At 50.2% G+C, this 19,783-nt stretch overlaps 2 protein-coding genes and 2 non-coding genes across 6 annotated transcripts; 1 reads left to right on the forward strand and 3 right to left on the reverse strand.

Moving 5' to 3' along the window:
- Window positions 1–11: 11 nt before the first annotated feature.
- Window positions 12–7,110, reverse strand: si:cabz01076231.1 (calcium-binding protein 2). Its single transcript, XM_067261431.1, has 9 exons — window positions 6,912–7,110; window positions 4,348–4,475; window positions 3,933–3,977; window positions 3,246–3,381; window positions 2,233–2,263; window positions 1,677–1,817; window positions 1,325–1,434; window positions 816–963; window positions 12–486 (listed from the first exon to the last, which is right to left on the reverse strand). The coding sequence occupies exons 3-9, from the start codon at window positions 3,974–3,976 to the stop codon at window positions 458–460; spliced, it is 639 nt and encodes a 212-aa protein (XP_067117532.1). The 5' UTR covers window position 3,977; window positions 4,348–4,475; window positions 6,912–7,110; the 3' UTR covers window positions 12–457.
- On the reverse strand, window positions 4,908–5,072 carry LOC136932124 (U1 spliceosomal RNA). Its single transcript, XR_010874470.1, has one exon. It is a non-coding gene; the product is annotated as a U1 spliceosomal RNA (small nuclear RNA).
- Window positions 5,886–6,076, reverse strand: LOC136932158 (U2 spliceosomal RNA). The gene has a single exon (XR_010874503.1). It is a non-coding gene; the product is annotated as a U2 spliceosomal RNA (small nuclear RNA).
- A 1,259-nt stretch (window positions 7,111–8,369) lies between the features above and the next one.
- LOC136967540 (SH3 domain and tetratricopeptide repeat-containing protein 1) lies at window positions 8,370–19,122 on the forward strand. Of its 3 annotated transcripts, XM_067261365.1 has the most exons (17): window positions 8,372–8,794; window positions 9,274–9,348; window positions 10,887–11,017; window positions 11,197–11,302; window positions 11,519–11,662; window positions 12,336–12,534; window positions 12,849–12,925; window positions 13,059–13,254; window positions 13,470–13,600; window positions 13,738–13,779; window positions 13,959–15,674; window positions 15,822–16,002; window positions 16,181–16,331; window positions 16,553–16,675; window positions 16,749–16,899; window positions 17,625–17,821; window positions 18,285–19,122. In XM_067261365.1, exons 1-17 carry the CDS (start codon window positions 8,665–8,667, stop codon window positions 18,549–18,551), a joined length of 4,017 nt encoding a protein of 1,338 aa, XP_067117466.1. In that variant the 5' UTR covers window positions 8,372–8,664; the 3' UTR covers window positions 18,552–19,122. The 3 variants fall into 3 exon arrangements, 2 of the variants coding, with proteins under 2 accessions (XP_067117466.1, XP_067117467.1); XR_010879503.1 differs by lacking the exons at window positions 15,822–16,002; window positions 18,285–19,122 and having other exon boundaries at window positions 8,370–8,794; window positions 17,625–17,764; XM_067261366.1 differs by lacking the exons at window positions 8,372–8,794; window positions 10,887–11,017.
- The last annotated feature ends 661 nt before the right edge of the window (window positions 19,123–19,783 follow it).

Genomic DNA, 19,783 nt, shown 5'->3' on the forward strand with positions numbered 1-19,783 from the left:
ATAAAGCTACAAGGAGAAAGTAATTTGTTGTCGTTTGTACCCCAAACAGCAAAAGGAAAAAAATAAAATAGGGTTGATAAGGTTTCTTTATTAAAATATCAAAACATTCTCTCATTTCCATATCACATGTCATATTTGCAGAACATCACAAAACCAACTCCTCTACAAGTCATCAAGTATCTAAAGCAGATGATTCAATACTAACCTAGCAAAATACCGCTAACTAACAAAAGGTTTGTACTCCTGACCCAGAGCATTGATGCAGGTCAGACCTAGACCAGCACACGGCTAGGCACAGACATCTTGTAGCGTACCTACAGACATGATCCAACACGTTCTACACGTCCCTGAGGAACAGCGCCGCACACATCCTGGTGATGAACCATTCATCGTGTCGACGTCACAGCGGGGGGCCGTGGTGACCGTGTCGCGTTGTCATGGCGACGACAGGAGGCAGCTACCGGATGGAGAGCATCATGACGAACTCTGGAATCCAGGTGAGGCGGTTAGAGAATCCAACCGAAATATTTGTTCAGCCTATCAAAACTTTTTTCCCCTAAATAGTTGTTCAACCTTTTTATCCAAAAGTATTTGTTCTACCTTTTGAAACTTTTTCAAAAAATATTTGTTCTACCTTCCCAATTTTTTTTATAATTTTTCAACCTATGGAAACTTTCCCCCCCAAAAATGATTTCAACAATTTTTTTAATATTTTTTTTGTTTTATCCCCCCACACAAGTGTATTATATACACACAATATATTTCACGTTATTTGGAAACTTTTGACACCGTCCTCTCACACCGTCCTCTCTCACCGTCAAAGTCCACGTCTCCGTCCCCGTTGATGTCCATCTCCTTCAGGATCTCCTCCAGCTCGCCCTTCTTCAGCTTCTCCCCCAGCAGAGACTTCACAGCCTCCTTCATCTCATCCTGGGTGATCTTCCCGTCTCCGTCCGTGTCAAACTGAGAGGTGGAGGCAGGGAGGAGGAGAGGGGAGGAGGAGGAGAGGAAGAGGAGAGGAGGAGGAGGAGAGGAGGAGGTGAGGGGAGGAGGAGAGGGGAGGAAGAGGGGGTGGTGAGGAGGAGGAGGAGGAGAGGAGGAGGTGAGGGGAGGAGGAGAGGGGAGGAAGAGGGGGTGGTGAGGAGGAGGAGGAGAGGGGAGGAAGAGGAGAGGAGGAGGTGGTGAGGAGGAGGAGGAGGGGAACATACAGCCATGAACATTTTAACTCTCCTGAATCAGTCTCTCCTGGCCACCATAGTAAATCAGACTACCTTCCTAGTTTAAATAAAAGGTCCAATCGAAATAATCAATAGCTAAGCATCACCTGTTGGAAGGCAGATTTCAGCTCCTTGAGTCCCAACATGTCCACCGTCTCTGACATCATCCTGGGACCCATCAGCTCACAGAAGTCATCGAAGTCCATCAGACCGCCCACTGCAGACCACACAACCAATCAGCCGTCAGGATACGGGAAGGACGTGGATTAAGGGGCCAATCAGATGTCAAGATACTGACTGGCCTGGGCATGATCTGCACTCCTATTTCCAGTAATACCCAATTTATTACTGTCATGATCATTCCCTCCTAATCTGTACATCATAATCACAGAACTCCCCTCCCTCTCTTCATCATCATCACAGAACTCCCCTCTCATCATCATCATCATCTTCACTCACTCCTCATCTTGATCTGCTGCACGATCTCCAGCAGTTCCATCTCTGTGGGCATGTACCCCATGGTCCTCATGCACTCTGCCACGTCCTTGTAGTTCATGTAGCCGTCCCCCTGCTCAAACAGCTTGAAGGCCTCCGCCAGCTCTGGGGTCAAAGGTCAGGGATCAGATCGAGACCCATGATGAGTGAAAAAGGGCGGTCAGAGGGGTGGAGCTAGATACATGTTTTACGTGACACGTTCTGAATCCCAGGTCAGGGGGTTCAGGGTCTGAATCCCAGGTCAGGGGTTAAGGGTCTGAATCCCAGGTCAGAGGGTTCAGGGTCTGAATCCCAGGTCAGAGGGTTCAGGGTCTGAATCCCAGGTCAGAGGGTTCAGGGTCTGAATCCCAGGTCAGAGGGTTCAGGGTCTGAATCCCAGGTCAGAGGGTTCAGGGTCTGAATCCCAGGTCAGAGGGTTCAGGGTCTGAATCCCAGGTCAGAGGGTTCAGGGTCTGAATCCCAGGTCAGAGGGTTCAGGGTCTGAATCCCAGGTCAGGGGTTAAGGGTTGCAGCTACTCACCGTCCAACTCTGCCTGCGCCAGCTCCCTCTCCTGCAGACACAACAAGATGACAGGTGAGCAGGTGTCACCCCCTGTCAGGCCCATGTGGGGCCACTTCCTGATCACATGGGATTAGGAACCTCAAACGTCCTGTCTGACAACCAACCAGTGTCACTAAGACACACACACAAAGCCAGATTCACTTCCCAAAACATGCAAATCAAATCAACACACAATACCAGTTACAACACAACCACATTTCTTACCCTCTGGACCCTTGGATCGACTCATAAAGAACCTCTGGCCATGGCTAAATAAAACACAACTTCTCTTTCAAGTAGCTACTAACCATCTCATATCTGGATGATTTAGCCTAACGAGGTTTGGCACAGATCAGCAGGTCAGAAGCTAAGAATACAGCACGCCGAACAGGATTACTGGAACTACCTGCAGATGGACTTAGAGAGCGCTCTCTCTCTCTCTCAGCAGCTAAGCTACCTCCCGTGCAGGGATGGTTGACGTCTCTGGCAGAGCTGGAATGGTCTCAGCAGAGTCTTGCGTTACATTTTATTGATTTATCAGACGCTTTCGTCCTTATTGAAATCACATGCCTACTGTCTGCCGTGCACGATGCTCAGAGGGGAAGGTTTCAGGTCAGAGGGGTGGGAGGGCGGCGTCGCCGTGACGATGCTCAGAAGGGTGAGGGGGCAGCATCGCCGTGACGATGGGCACGAAGGAGCAGTGCATTTAGTCTCCAGCGACACAGGAAGGTAATCCTACAAGACGACCGTGACCTCTCGTGAGTCAGGGTCAGAGGTCACTGCTGGTTTAATGTCTGAGCAAACGGGCAAGGAAATGCTGCCCAACAAACCCAAATAAAATACATCTCTAAAAACCACAATAGAATCTGGTCGTGCAAGAGAAATGCGAGAGAGGGAGACAGAAAGAGAGAGACAGAAAGAGAGAGAGACAGAAAGATAGAGAGACAGAAAGAGAGAGAGACAGAAAGAGAGAGAGACAGAGAGAATCGTACCGCTCCAAACACGGTGCTGAGCAGGCTGGTGTACACCTTGTTCATCTGGGTCTCGCTCGTCTTCTTGGCCTTCACCTTCTTGGGCGTCTCCGAGCTGGACGACGAGCCCTTCCGGGACTTGGGGGCGCCATCTTTGCTGCGAGAGGAACACACGGCGAGGTCACAGGCTACTTTTCTCACAAGCTCCTCCGGACCACAAACATAAACAAGACGTTCTCTAGGCCAGTGGTTCTCAACCCTAACCATCAAGTACCCCCTGTCCTGCATGTTGTAGATATTTCCCTGTTCCAACACACCTGATTCTAATGAATGGTCGTTAGCAGGCTTCTGCATAACTAGATAACGACCCATTCATTTGAATCAGGTGTGTTGGAGCAGGGAAACATCTAAAACATGCAGGACAGGGGGTACTTGAGGACCAAGGTTGAGAACCACTGCTCTAGGCATTCCTTTGTTATCAGAACGTGTTACGTTCTACACCCTGGGTCACCGTTCCATATCTACACCCTAGGACACACCCGTACCCTACACAGGGGCAGCATTACAGCAATTACTGCTCCAGTGAGCTCCTTCTTTAATAAAGAACTTCAAATCCCTCTCAAGTGAGTGTGATGTTCATCCCCCGTGGTAGTGGGCACACTAGCTGTAGTGAGGAGGAGGAGGAGGAGGAGGTGGAGGAAGACTCACCTGTCGGTGGAGGCAGCAGAGGAGGTGGAGGCAGTTTTGGACATGCTGGGGAAACAGACCTGGTGTTAGGAGCCACGCATACCCCGTCACAAACCACCTTCTGACCTCGTCTACCCCACCCTACACCCTTCTACCCCACATCTACACCCCCCTATCTGCCCTGTACACCACCCTACACCCCCCTATCTGCCGGGGAAGGGAGCATGAACGTTGTGATGTTAAGAACCACATGCACCGTCTGAGATTAATCTTATGATATTTTACTGTGGATGAATTTTCAGTACTTGGTGACAAAGTGGGGATACTATGCGGCCGTTACATAGCATGTATAGCCTTGAACGCACCCCCATCACCCACCCCTGATCTGCCTCCCCTCCACATGGATGAGCCAAAACAACCCAGGTATGTGTCTTACCTTAGAAGTTCTCTCCTCGACAGCGCTCTACCGACTGAAGGAAGAGTGTCCCGTCTTCTCCTCCTCCGCTCCTGACACGCATCATCCCTCGTTCAGTCGCTCCTCCCCTCCGTCAGAGGATTACCTGGCTAAATGTGTAGAGATTAAAGAGCAGGGTCTCGTGTGAGCAGGTGTGACGGTGTCTCCCAGTGTGGTCATGACTGACTGGCTTCTTAAGATCATGGTGATATACTGTGCGAGACTGTGTATATATTTATACATGCATGAATGTCCTGCTGTTTCTACTCAGTGTGTGTAAACAAAGCTGTAAAAACTAGGCCAACTAAATAAACATTCATGTATACACACACAGTATAGGTACACAGTATATGAAAGCATCAAGGATAGCGCAGGAGATCGTTTAACTGTATTGGAAGAGCAAATTGCTCAACTTTCAGGTCAAGTTCCCTGACAGCTCTAGTCGAGCAGGAAACAGATCTCGAGGCTGACAATATTACAGCGCCAGAATACAACACTGCCCACCAGTGGTTCAGAGAGGATATTGTCTTTGACACAGAAATCAGGGGAGAGCGCGAACGCAGTCCCCCACTACCAGAAATAATGCAGTCGAGATTCCCACATTTGGGGAATTCGCAATGGTCAGCACAGCCGAATGTGCAATGGCTGAGCCTCACACTGGGTGAACCACCTATATGATCATGGTATCTCCCCTGCCAGGTAAGTATGAATTGTACACGGCCATCGTGCGGGTGTCATCACGGAGCATGCACTACACGGTGACGGTTACAGCTGCGACACCGGAGAGAGCACGCCTATATAAAAGAATGCTTCCAAAACAAATTCAATACAGAGAACGTAGCGGTAAAGAAAAGAGTGGTTGGTGTGTAAACGCACGTTGATACATCCGTGTTTTGATTTCCCAGAATTCAATGCTGTATCTGTCTAGTAGTAACCGTTACGTTTTGATAGAAACATTTCCATATTAGTTGTAAACTACCAGTTATACAACCTAGGGGACTGTCATTACCCTCCAAACACAATCGGCCTAAAGAAGAAATCCGAAACGAACTATGAAACCTTACATTCTTGTTTCTACAGTACAGTAGCTTACATTTGCGAGGACTACAAGACAGTTCCACAAGCGTACACTAGAGGGCGCTAGCAGAACAGACAGACAGGACGTAGTAACTAATTTTGCCTGTTGCCAAGTCAGTTATGGTTTTGGAACGTAACTCTGCATTTGCATGTTCCTACTCGTGACATTTGAGACTAAATATTAGGGCCAGAGTATTTGACTCGATACTATTCACGTGCCTGGTTGATCACTGATAACGTTTTTTCTCCGGGATGGTGACAAACTCTTCTAGTTCCTAAAATGTTGCAACTGTACACAAACTGATCAACACTAAAGAAAAACAAATATTGGGAGTTCACATATTTACTAAAACTATACAACGCTGCTGGCCGTAACTATGGTTTCGTAAGCATAGCCTACCGGAAGTGACCGTTTTCCATTCAACATCGTTGTTTCCCCGGGAGGGGAGTGCACCGTTCCTGGAGGTACTGCAATACCAGGTCGATGCGTGGAGTGGACGGAGCAAGCCCCTATTCCATCTCCCTGTTCCAAAAATCAATTTAATATATGGTCCCCGGGTAGGGGACGTATCAGATATTAAACTGATAAGAACAGATACTACACTTGATCTTAGCCAAAAGGCCGAGAAGCGATACTGTACCATACAAAATTGGAGGGTGTCGTTCTCGAACATGTCAAACCTGCTCAGAGTTGTAGCAATATTTGATCAAAATATGAATTCAGAGTAGAAAGCATGACGTGCATTAAACATGATCGCCGCAACTCTCGAGTTCAGCAAAAGTTTAAAACTAACAATTTCGAACGCTGCAAACTATTATAAAGCACTTCCTGGTCACGTGATAATTGGTTCTCCAATGGAAAATGAACGGAAACAGTTTACTATATTAACACAAGTTGGAACAGAACATTTGTCCAAATGAATAGCTCAAATATGATCGTGTTGAGTTCCTTCACATTACAGAATAACAAACTCACCAAACTCTGTTAGACTACATAGCTAACATAAACAAACCAAGACATCGCCTAAAGAGCTAGGCTACATATTGAACAATGTCGCCACGTAGTGGCAAAACCGATCACCATTTATTTGGTGAAATTCACCTCGCTGAAAATGCCTGGGTAGGCCTACCCGCTTGCGGCAGTTGGCATAGCATGCACGACCTAAGCTTTGACATTATGCGCAAAACTTGCACACAACATGCACTGTAGGCAACAGCATTCAGACCTTGGTTGATAGAAACTCAATTCTTCCTCTCACCATGTTCACGTCACATCTACGCCATTTGTTGTTGGTGCTGTTATTCAAGCTACAATACTTGACCTCGCCAACGACGAACTATTTAAAAACTGGCCAAACTTAGTCAAGCCCCCTTCTTGCTAAACTAAGTAAGTGTAACCTAGCTAGCACATCGTCAAGCAAACATAAGGCATATTTTTACACAGCATAAGAAACCCGTAGGCTACTAACCAGTGTTTCATAAAAGTTTCGATTAATTATCCGAGCTTCACAACGACGCGAAGTTTTCAGTCAGAATCCATTGAACGCTTGCAGATGCAACCGACAACTTTTGTCAATTATATCCATCGACACATTCCGTAAAAAGGTCCTGCCGCTTATCACACAAAAACAATCTCGCATGTGGAAACTAAAATCGACTGGACATCTGCGTCGCTGTGAGGTTGAAGTTGAACTCTGAGGTCGATGTGAAGACTGACACACTTGGCAATTTCGTATGTAAATGAGGAACCTTGTCGTGTGGGAGGCATGGTCAGAACACAGACCCCTTCATATTGTTGTCAGGGGAGATTTACTAAAGCACAGTGACTCAGGTAGCCTACATGCATGGAATCACGATAACTCGTTTGGAATTAAAGTCTTAACAATGTGTAAGGACTATTTATGTTAACTAACTAGCTAACCCTAACCAAATGGTCTAGGTGTTTCTTATACAAACTTCAGAGTTCATTGCCCGCGGAGGGGGAGGGTGGATGGCTACATATCCTAGTACCTAGCCTGTACCAGTCCATGAGAATTGGAGGACACAGTGCGTTATTTGTTCAGCTATGTAGGCTATAGTCTAATGTAGACGGATACAGCCAGAAGCCATTGAAAGCTTGCAGATGCAACCGACACATAGAAATGTTTGTCAACTATATCCTTCGCGCATTATAATTCCGTTAAAATCACATGAAAACAATCCTTGTGGAAACTCCATTCAACTGGATGAAGTTGACCTCTGAGGTCGACTGACGAACTGGCAATTCCGTATGTAAATGAAGAAACTTGTCCGGGGGGGGGGGGGGGTGTTCACCTGGGCATGGTCAGAACACAAACCCTTCGTATTGTTGGCAGGGGAGATTTACTCAAGCACAGTGGCTCAGGTACATGCATGGAATCACGATAACTAATTTGGAATTAAAGTCAAAATAATGTGTAAGGACTGTTTATGTTATCCCAAGACCAATGTGACTCCACATTGCGTTGATATTGAGTGAAACAAGTTGTCTAGACGTGTTTCTTAGTCAAGACTATACACACTTCAGAGTTCTCTGCCCGCGGAAGGGGAGGGTGAATACCTAGTACCTAGCCTGTACCAGTCGATATACAGGGGACACAGGGCGGTATTTGTTCAGCGATGTAGGCTAGTCTAATGTAAACGGTTATTCATTTGTATCAGTTGTAGGGTCTATGTTGTGTGTAAATGAGAGAGGCCAGAAAGCTCTGCTCTGTATCTTTTTATGTTCTAAGTGGCACGCACCCTTCGAAAATAAATGTGAAATTGCAGCACACGCATACAATGCCTACGTGACGTGGGTTTGGGCTGAAAAATGTTTGTTTAGTCAGCGATTATCAAACCAGTCCATTTCACTGGCTGCTGGCTGCACGAGGCACAGGTTGTAAACGTCACTGGGAAGGACGTGACAAGTTGTAGCCTCAATTCGATCTGGTGTTTTAAGCAGGACTTCGGAACCAGCATTCGATTTTCAGAGGATCCGTTTGTTATTTACCAAAACAGATGTTCTTCTGTGTCTCTTATTCCTCACGAAAGCATTCTCTGAGTGTTTGTGATGCGCTATGTCATCTTTGACGGCGATAAAAGTTTATTGCGCTCCCTCCCAACGTGAAGTCCGCGCGGAACTCAGTGGGCGCGTGACATCAAGGTCTGTGTACGCCGGCCGAGTTTATGATACGCGACTAAACGTAAATTATTAGATTCGAAATGACCAGTTTCGAGTCGGGGCCATTGGGCAACGGAGTTGCCAGTCGAACGTTCAGGCGAGAGCTTTCCGCCGAGGATCACCATGACCTCGCGATGAAGAGGGGGACCCTCACCAAGAGCAAGATAACGGGTACGTTAAATGATCTTTAAGTTACTTTAATCACTTTTTATATGGTTGGTTTGATGTCGCTCTTTTGTTTTTGCACTCGATTGTACGCCTATGTGAAATCAGAACCTGGCTCCTGTTTTTTTCTGTGTGTGTGTGTGTGTGTGTGTGTGTGTGTGTGTGGGTGTGTGGTTTCACACGCAGGAAATGTGGATAAAAGACAGGGACAGATTCGTTTTCCTGCACTTGGCATAATATCACAGTAGTGCACGACTGCAAAGTCACACACTGCCCACACTAACCCGCTGACTTATTTGAATCCGCTTCAAATGTTGACAATCGTGTCAATCAAACGTGGCCACGACAATAAATCTGTTACCATAAAACACTAAACAGTTTCCGATAATTTGAGTATGCTACAATAAGCCTAAGAACATAATAGTTTCAGTTTGAGTTTCTTGTGTGATCATGTGCAACGTCATGTGTTTACTTGTTTAACACAGAGCGCGGTTTGCCCAGAGAGGCTGGGAGTATGAGGAGAGGAACCATGACAACGTTGGAGGACAGTTTCCCAACAGGTAACCAGCCCAACCACCGGCCTTCTGTAGAAATACGACACCAGTCAGTTCTCCGTTAAGAAGTCCATTGTTCCCGTATTTTGTAATGCAGTGCTTCATCTGCAAAAGTTGCAAAACTAGATTCCAGCAAGGCACATTGGAATAGAATTCGACGAAGATTCCAAGTTCCAACCACAGTATTCTGAAGGGGATGATGGTTACATTTTTTCAGCTGGTTGAAGTTATGGCTGTGCTATACTGCCCAGATTCCACTCAGTCTCTGCTGTACAATATTATGAATTCTGTGCTTTCTCTTTGTATTGATATTTCATACAGGCTGATGTGTCCAGTTTAAACTTCCTGTTTAAATCATATGGGTTGATGTACTGAAGAAGTAAAGGGGTTTGAGTTTCATAGATATGAAGGATTTCTACCAAACTATTGGTCTCCTGGACTTTGGTGTCTCAGAAATGAGGCCAGATTGGGTTACATTGCAATCTTGAAAAGTGTGTGTGTGTGCCTTACATTCTGCTTCTACAAGAAACGCTGAATGTTTTGATTTTGATGGCACACCCAGATATTGTTATGGAGTTCACGCCATGCCCTAGTATTCACTTACATTAATTCGTAGCCCCTGTCCCGGAGAGAGGGGAAGGGGGAGAGGTGGAGAAGAGCGAGCGGGGGAGGAAGAAGAGACGAGGTAGGGAGAAGGGAGGAGGCAGGGAGAAGGGACGAGGCAGGGAGAAGAGGGCAGAAAGGGGAAGGAGAGAGAGAAAAGGGGGGAGAGAGGTAGAGGGGGAAGAGGAGCAAGTGGGAGTGAGAGAGGGATTAATTTGAACTAGATTATACCTTGGACCTGAGAGAGCTGCTGTACAGTCATTGATTAATCTCAGTGTGTGACTATGTGAACAAACAACTTTGGCAAAAAGACTATGGATGTATTTACTCATTTAACCTCAAGCTAGAGGGAGTAACAGTCACTCCAAGGCCCATGTTTACCCTCATTTCTAACAAGTCTCAAACACAGTAAAAAAAAATGTTTTCCTTAAATTTGCATTAGGATATATTGATCAGTTATATTGATCTCATACGATTGTGTGAGATCACAACCAAGTCAAGTTACCTGTCCCCCAGATTGTTATGATTGCGTAACTGTGGAATGTGGATTCAGAGTGTTTGACAACTATAGTGTTATGGTTTTATTGAGTCACCTGAGTTCCTCGCAGCCACCAGAGCCTAGTCTAGGCGCCTCTAACCCTTGTCATAAACATTAACTTGCTTGAGCTCATCCTTCACTTTAGTAGTGATTACCTGCTTGTCTCATCAGAAAGACTGTTCTAGAAGGGAAAGTGGTTCTATCAGAAAGACTTCTAGAATGGGAAGTGGAATCATCAGAAACACAGTTGTAGAGAGGGGTTCAAGTAGATGGATCAACTCAGTTGATCAGTTTACTCAAGGAAACATAGTTACTGACCAGCACACCAGTCCAAATGTGTTCCAAGCACTCACACCAATACACTGGAGTGGTGACCAAACTGTCATGTGACTTCCTGTCCCAGCTCTGCCCATGCTGCTAGCCATGGTGGAGGGGCCGGACAGACTTCCTGTCGACGAGGGCAAACAGGAAGTGCTGAGGGGGAAACTCCGTGTATTGGAGGCTGACAGTGCTGAAGTCATGGCCCTCTTTACGGTACCCTGACAATTGACCTCTGACCTCATATGCACCAACTGACTCAGTACCTTTGCAGCATACACATTCCTTATTTCTGACAGCCCAGCCAGCTTCTTAATTATGATTTTCTTTTTTATTTGATGAAATGTCAGTGTGCGGCACCGGAGGACTAACCGCTCCTTCTCCCCTTTGTTTAGGAGGTGTCAGCTCAGATCCTCTCCATCAACAGCGAAGAAAACATCATCTTCATTACGTTCAAAACCTTTGAAGAAATATGGAAGTTCACCACTTATTTTACCATGGGTATGTGAGCATTTACTACTATCAGGATTAGAGTCAATAAAGCAAGAAGCCTCGCTTTCGGATAGTCTCAGATGAAACAGACTATGTTTCCTATGATCAGCTTGAATCCAAATCCATCCAACCTGTCGTTATAGTAGCTACAGTATACTAAATATCGCAGCTCTGCCATGTTCGTGTGCCGTGATGTTCTCACTCTGTGCTCTCTGGTTCCTTCAGGGTTCCTGGGTCCGTGCATGGAGAACCTTCTGCTGGACCAGGACTTCTGGCTGCGCTCGTTGGATCAGGAGGACCTGGGCATCGAGATCTCCATCCAGGAGGAGACCCTCAACCTCATGTACATAGGCTTACTCATGCAGGAGGGTAGGGTCCACACACACTCTTACTGTGTATACTATACACACACACACGCTGTGTACATCATATACACACATATTTACTGTTGATACTGTACACACAAACTCTCTCCCTCCTCCCTTCTCTCCCTCCCTCCCCTCTCTCCCTCCCTCTCCTCCCTCCTTCCCCTCTCCCTGCCTCCCTCCCCTCCCTCCCCTCCGTCCCTGCCTCCCTCCCCTCCCTCCCTCCCCTCTCTCCCTCCCTCTCCTCCCTCCTTCCCCTCTCCCTGCCTCCCTCCCCTCTCTCCCTGCCTCCCTCCCCTCCCTCCCCTCTCCCTGCCTCCCTCCCCTCCCTCCCTCCCCTCTCTCCCTCCGTCCCTGCCTCCCTCCCCTCCCTCCCTCCCTCCCTCCCTCCCCTCTCTCCCTCCGTCCCTGCCTCCCTCCCCTCCCTCCCTCCCCTCTCTCCCTCCGTCCCTGCCTCCCTCCCCTCTCTCCCTGCCTCCCCTCCCTCCCCTCCCTCCCCTCTCTCCCTGCCTCCCTCCCCTCTCTCCCTGCCTCCCTCCCCTCTCTCCCTGCCTCCCTCCCCTCCCTCCCCTCTCTCCCTGCCTCCCTCCCCTCCCTCCCCTCTCTCCCTGCCTCCCTCCCCTCCCTCCCTCCCCTCCCTCCCTCCCCTCTCCCTCCGTCCCTGCCTCCCTCCCCAGGCTCCTTCTTTGCCAGCTGCAGCTCCCACCAGATGTTTGACAGCTCCACCTCCGGAGGCGACCTGTACCTGGAGCAGGGGGACATAGCCCAGTTCGAGCCCCCGTTCCTGGGCTCCGGCTGGACCGTGCTGTCCCTGGGGGACGGAGCCCGGGGCACCAAGCCCAGTCCGGCCCTGGAGCCTGTCGTCCCCTTCTACCAGTGGGTATCGGCTTCTGTCTCACAACTCCTCTCTCTGGCTCTCTCGTTCTCTTTGTCTCTCTCTCTCTGTCTCTCCCTCCCTTTCTCTATTTCTTTCTTTCTTTTTCTTTCTTACTTCTCTTTCTCACTCTCTCTCTGTCTCCCTCTCTCTTTGTCTCTCTTCCTCTAACTTTGTTTCTCTCTTTCTCTCTCTTGCTGTCTCTCTCTCTTTCTCACTCTCTCTCTCGCTTAGGAAGTATTTTGTATTTATTTCCTTGTCTGTCAGTGCCTGGTCAGATGCTGAAATGTGTCCAATGTGTCACCTGTCCCCCCAGGTGGTTCCTCAAGTCCTGTCCAGAGAACATCTTAGTCGGGAGCGGAAGGCCTGCCTGCGACTTCCCCCTCCAGTTCGGTGAGATTAGATCATCAATCTGATACTCAGATTAGAATCCCCCATGCCTGATGGTTCTAGAATTCGAATTTGGAACACAAAATTCCACCCACAAAAACATGAATTCCAACGTTCTCCTTCTCTCTCCTCTCAGCCAGGGGCAGCTGTGTGGCCGCGGTCGCGTACGACGCAGAGGGCCCAGACGAGCTCAGCCTGGCGCCCGGCGATCGCATCATCATCGTGGGACTGCTGGTGTCCTGCTTTGATTGGTTCGCTGGCCAGCAGGAGGACACTGGGGAGGTTGGACTGGTCAGAACCTGCATGGTCAAACCCGACCAATCCACTTGTGAGTAAGTGTACAGTATATGTTGCTATGGTTTCAAAGTACAGGCGGTCAGGGGTTAAGTCTAAGATGACCCGTGTTGGTGTAAAGATGCGAATACGCTCTGTACAAAAACAATAGTGCACGGCCCAGAGATACTTGTGTACATATTTAACAGCCATATCAGTGTCACGTGACCAGTACAGGAAGTGATGGGGTCTGAAGTGGTGTCTCTCTCCGCAGGGCTCCCGAGGTCTTCCTGGGCCGGGAGGAGAGGGAGTTCCTCACCCTGGGAGAGGAGCGGCTCGTACCACACACCGTCGCCCTGCTGAAGAAGACCTCCCACAACAACGTGACCTCTGTCTACAAACTGGGTGAGACAGAACGCCGTCTCCGAGGACGGCGTGTCCGCGGCGACGAGAGACGTGCAGCTTGGCTCGGTTGTTTTTTTTTTTTATTGACGGACCGAATATTTTTTTATCGTTGGTTTAACCGTTTGGTTGACTTCCAGATCTACTCGGTGAAGATGAATCTCCAAAGCAACCAGTTCAAAGTAAGCGCACACTGTTTGTCCTGTTGTGATATACTGTTTATGCCTCAGTGACACAAACCATATACAAGTTTCATCTAGTTTAGGATGACGATGTCTTCTGTTGACATGGGAACCTAAGAGAGACGCTCTCTCATTCTCTCTCCCTCCCTCTGATTATACCTCTCACCTGATCATTCCAGATGGCGGCATGGAGGCAGACGAACGGTCCGAGCTGAAGAGGAAGGTCGAGAGGATTCTCAGCGCGGCGAAGAAGGCCAAGGTTCCGCCTTCCGTCGTGACCTCGAACGGAACGCACGGCGCGGAGAGCCCGGAGGTTCTAGAACCCGGCACCCCTCTGTTCTCTGCGCACCCGGTGGACGAGGCCAGCAGCAGCCGGAGCATCCTCCTCCTCCTGGCTTTCCTCGACGGCAGTGGCTTCAAACCAGAGTTTGGCGCCCTCTACAGCCTCACCCCGGAACTGCTGGCGGCCAACTTCGAGGGCCAGTCGGACGATGACGAGCTGGTGGCGTACCTGGGCGTCGCCAGGGAAACGGCCAGGAAAAAGCGACTCTATTGGTCGCAAAGCCGGCTGTGCTTCTTCCTGGGGAAGCTGTGTGTCGGGAGGTTGAAGTTCTCTCAGGCTAGAGTTTACCTCGAGGAGGCGCTCTCCGTCCCCAGAGACGGCTTCACGGACATGCTGTTGCTAGCTAGTGTCTACGTCGGCCTAGCCGCCATATACCTCACACAGAAAAACACAGAGAAGTACTTCGCCCTGTCGGAGCGCATCGCCGCCCTGCTCATGGGCTTCCCATGCTGCGTCTCCAGCTTGGAGAAGGATCCGGAAGTCCTCAGGTTCGTCTTGAAGAAGGCCGTGCTGGCTCACAACAAGATGGCCGAAGCCCGCGCCTGTTTCCTGTTGGCCAAGCTCCACTGGGGGCGCGGCGAGGGGGCGAGTGCGGTGCCGTTCGTGGAGAGGCTCCTGGTCCTCCAGGGGGAGCCCCCGGGGACGCCCAGCGTGAAGCCCAGCCACGGCTACCTGAGCCTGGGGAGGATTTACAGCGACCTCTCCCTCCCCCACCTCAGCGTGAGCTCCGCCTGGAGGGCCTGCCTGCACCCGTCGGCCCGGCTGGCTGACTGTCTCAGCGGCGTGGGGCTGGTCCTGGAGAACTCCTCCAGGCTCTACGGGATCAGGAAGCAGGAGGTGACGGTGCCGGCTCAAGTCGCTCCCTACCTGCTCCGGGCACTCTCTATCCCCGAGGAAGAAGGTGGAGGTGGAGGGAGGGACCAAGCGTTGATCCAGGCATTCACCCTCTGCCTCTCCCAGCTGTTCCAGATGCACGGCATGCTGGGAAAGGCGGTGAGCTCCATGCATGCGCTCATCGACCGAACCCCCTCCTCTTCCTCGCGCTCTGCGGTCAGCTCCACCGAGCTCAACAGCGCCCTCATCTGGCTGTCCTGGCTCCACATCAGCCAAGGCGAAGCGGGCGCCGCGTCCGACATCCTGGAGGCCGTCCTGGCCTCCTTGCCTGAGCTCTGCACCTCCCCCCAGGAGGGCCTGGTCCTCAACATGCTGGGCGTAGCCCTCCGGCGCTCTGGGGACCTCCGGGGGGCGGCAGAGAGCTACCGGGCAGCGGCCGCCGTTTGCGAGGAGTTCGAGGACGCGGCTAACTGGGCGGTGGCGCTGGCGAACCTGGGGCTGCTGTGCCTGAGGGCGGGAGCCCGGGGCCTGGCCGAGAGGAGGCTGGAGGAGGCCGTGCGGAGGTTCTCGGGGCTGGAGGGGGAGGGGCACGAGGGGAACTTTGTGCCCGTGCTGCTGGAGCTGGGGCAGATCTACGTGGAGAAGGGCCTGGAGGAGAGGGGGAAGATCTACTACGAGTGGGCCCTGCTGGTCGCCATGAAGTCCAATCACACAGAGAGTAAGTGTGGAACTACTTAAGTAGGTTGAGACTTCGATCAAGCCTTTTATTTTCATTTCGATGCTACTACCAGATTGTGTTTAGCCTCAACCTAACGCCCGTGGTGACCAGTGACTTCAGGTGCATTTGTTTTGCCTGCCCTGGCAGGCCAGCTGAGCGCCACAAGGCGGCTGTGCCACCTGTATGGCTCGGTTTGCCCCGACGAGGCCCAGTGCATTATCTACAACGAGCACCAGCTGGGGCTGCTGCAAGGCCGGGGGGAGCGAGGCCGGGAGGGGGACGTCCTGGAGGCCATCAGCCGCCTCTACCTCAGCCTGGGCACCGAGAGGTCAGGGGTCGTGGGGGGGAGGGGGGGGCTCAAGGTGGTGTGTTTGATGGCTTTAGTGCACGTTGGATTTAAATCATGTTTTGTTTGTGTGGCTTTATTAGTGTGTCTGTCTCACTGTGTGTGTGTGTCTGTCTGTCTGTCTCACTGTGTGTGTGTGACCCCGTCCTCCTGTGCGCAGGGCGTACCGCTCCGCCCTGGACTACACCAAGAGGAGTCTGGGTATCTGCATTGACCTGGGCCTCCGGGAGAAGGAGGCGTACGCCTGGCTGCAGGCCGGGAGGATCTACCTGCTGCTGGGGCAGGACGAGCTGGTGGACCTGTATGTGCAGGTACGCACCTACCTGCTGGGGGGGAGGAGCTAGTGGGGCTGTCATCATATTGTCATGGTGTTGTCACGGTGTTGTCACGCTGTTGTCATGGTGTTGTCACCGTATTGTCATGGTGTTGTCACGGTGTTGTCACGCTGTTGTCATGGTGTTGTCACCGTATTGTCATGGTGTTGTCACGGAGTTGTCATGATGTTGTCACGGTGTTGTTGTGTGGTCTCCAGGTGGCCCAGGACGTGGGTCTGGGCACAGGAAACACTGTGTTCATCCTGGGGCTGCTGGAGGCTGCTGGAGACGTGTTCTTCAACGTGGGGAAGGAGCTGGACCGGGCCGTCTCCTTCTACAGGGTAAGAGGGATGCAGTGTGTTACCTCACCTTTCAGGATGTGTGTCATCTAAACCCTGTGTGTGTGTGTGGTAGGACCGGGCATTACCCATCGCTGTGAAGACGGGCAGCGTGGCGTCCAGACTGAGGCTGTGCAACAAGCTGGTGGAGCTTCTGCTCCGCCTGCAGCTGAGCGGGGAGGCGGTGGAGTTCGCTCAGACCGCCCTGCAGCTCAGCGTCTCTCTGGGTGGGTCACAGGTTCGATTCCCAGACGACCTGTCTGGGAATCGTCTCTGGGTGAATGGGTGGGGGGGTAAGGGGTTCACTAGACACACACACACCTGAGAAACACCAGGACTGCACTTGGAGTTTGCTTTATTTAGTTATCTCACCGCCTCAGATTATGGGTTCGATTCCCAGACAGTACATACTAGAAATATCCGAGAAGCCACGACGCGTATGAACTGTGACTGTCATGCTGGTCTGTTCTGTACTGATTGAGCCGGCTTGAATCCCTGAGTGTTATATTGAGTAGTATGCTCTTGGCCACCAGGTGCCAGTCTTCCCCGCACTGGATAAGAGAGAAAAATAACACAAGTTCACTAGCATTGACAGGCAATAGGTGTTGAACCCAAACCCAACACTAAGATCTAACACCCAACTCCTCCTGGACTCTCTGCTGTCGTTGCCTTACATTTACATTTGACATTTAGTCATTTAGCAGACGCTCTTATCCAGAACGACTTACAGTAAGTACAGGGACATTCCCCCCCAGAGGCAAGTAGGGTGAAGTGCCTTGCCCAAGGACACAACGTCATTTGACACGGCCAGGAATCGAACTGGCAACCTTCAGATTACTAGCCCGATCCCCTAACCGCTCAGCCACCTGATTCCCCATACCGCCTTACAAGCGACGATACAAACAAAATGGTGGTTTGTTTTGGTTTGTCACGGTACATTTCCACCCTGTAGGAGACCATCTGAACGAGAGGGTGGCCTACCACCGGCTGGCCTCCGTGTACCACAGCCTGAGCCAGTTTGAGCTGGCTGAACACTACTACCTGAAGGCCCTGTCCCTCTGCCCCACGCCCCTGCAGTTCGACGAGGAGACCCTGTACTATGTCAGAGTGTACCAGACACTGGGGGACATCATCTTCTACGACCTCAAGGTGAAAGACAAGACCGCTCTCGTGGAAGAAGGGAGAGAAAGAGAGAGAAGGGGGGGGGGGGGAATGAGAGTAGGAAAGAAAGAAGGGATAGAGGGAAGGGGAAAAAACTTGTGAAAGACTGCACTTGATGAAAGAAGGCAGAGGGAGAATTCTTGAGATAAATAATACATTATTTATCCCAGCTTTAGAATTCTGCATCTTCCAGCTCATATGGGAAGTTATTGTGCATTTTACAGCTGTACTAAAGGATGGGTGACTGGATGTTCACGAACCAAGATGTCCCTTAACCCCCACAGACCCCACTCTGACCTCTGAACTTAAATGTATTCATTTAGCAGACGCTCTCTTCCAAACTGACATCCAGGGGGGAATTTGAACCTGCAACCCTTTGATCTGCAGACCAATGTTCTGCCTCTGAGCTACACCCAACCATAACATGTCCCCTTTGACCCCCCGACTCCAGGACCCGTTTGATGCTGCGGGGTACTACCACTTGGCCTTGGCCGCCGCCATGGACCTGGGCAACAAGAAGTCGCAGCTGCAGCTCTGCACGCGATTGGCTACCATCTACCACAACTTTCTGGTGGACCGCGAGCTCTCTCTCTTCTTCTACCAGAAGGCCCGGGGGTTCGCTTCGGACCTCAACATCCGCCGCATCAACCTGGCGCCGGACCAGCAACAGAGAAGCGTTCCCCAGTACCAGTACCCCAGTAAGGCCAGCGGGCGCTAGGGAGGCAGGAGGAGCCCACCCAGACCAACACTCCGTGTTCTAGAGTGTTCCAGGAATAAGTTCCATAATTCAGTTCCGGAGTCTGTGTGATGCAGCACTCCCAGCGTTTTGGAAGTCCGGTGTTCTAGAACGTTGCGGAGTCTGTGTGATGCAGGCTGTTGAGTTCTGGAGATCAGGAAAACGTCTGCAACGACTTGATTTGTGTTTTAATAATTGGACAATTCGTGGTGACTTGAGAGCACTGTAAATATATTTTTAAACGATATGTTCGAAATGTATGAACGATGAATGATGTGGCTGCAATCAGGTAGACTCAGTGTTTGTACTGGAAGGGGATGATTAATATAACCTGATTGAGGCAAAGGTCACAGGTCAAAGTGAAATGAGGGACTTTGTAACAGTGAAGAACTTCTTGACCTCATACCTGACCTTTAGAATAAATTGACACTAAATCAGTGTGACAACACGGAGTTGATGTATTACAAATATGTATTTTTATAATATTTGCTGGTTGCTTCAGTACAATCTGATGCTATTTTTATAATATATGTTCTGAAAATAAATGACAAACAAACTATTTGCGTGTGAGTAGTTACAACTTTGACATTTTGAAGAGATCAGTGAAATCCGGTGACATCTTTTAGAAGTGATGATATTAAAATCGAAGCCAACACCGCACGTGGAGCGCTTGTCTGTCACACTCCACAGGTGAGCCGGATTGCTCCAGGTGTTCGGGACTGAAGGCAGAAGACATATTCAGGGGGGAGGAAACTATAGTTAGAGGAATCACACATGTATGAAATACTTCAGAGACGTTCAGCGCTGCACGGGTCAAAGCAAACAGACCGTCTCCACGCGCCAGAAGCCTCATCAAGCAACCGGCTAGAAAGTGAAGTAAATTCTACACCCTTTTTTTACGGTAGATTTGAAGGTCCGTTTTTCAGCTTTTATATATACATTAAAAGTATTTTTGAGTCTCATAATTGTCTCACCAAGTGACCCCGCCCCCCACTAGAACTCAAACTGAGGATTCTGGCCGGAGGAACAAGTAGTTCACTGTTTCCCGCGACCGCCAGAAGTGATTGACGTTGGACTTTCAAATAAACAGGCCGCACGGTTGGTGAAATACACATGACTCGCTCGACACCCCTCTTCTCAGGATAAACAAACACGCGCCGCCATCCCAGCTGTATGCCCCGCTGCCCCCTTGGCACCCAGACACAAGTATGTGC

Source organism: Osmerus mordax, chromosome 23 (assembly GCF_038355195.1).
Source record: "Osmerus mordax isolate fOsmMor3 chromosome 23, fOsmMor3.pri, whole genome shotgun sequence".
Classification (NCBI taxonomy): Eukaryota; Metazoa; Chordata; class Actinopteri; order Osmeriformes; family Osmeridae; genus Osmerus; species Osmerus mordax.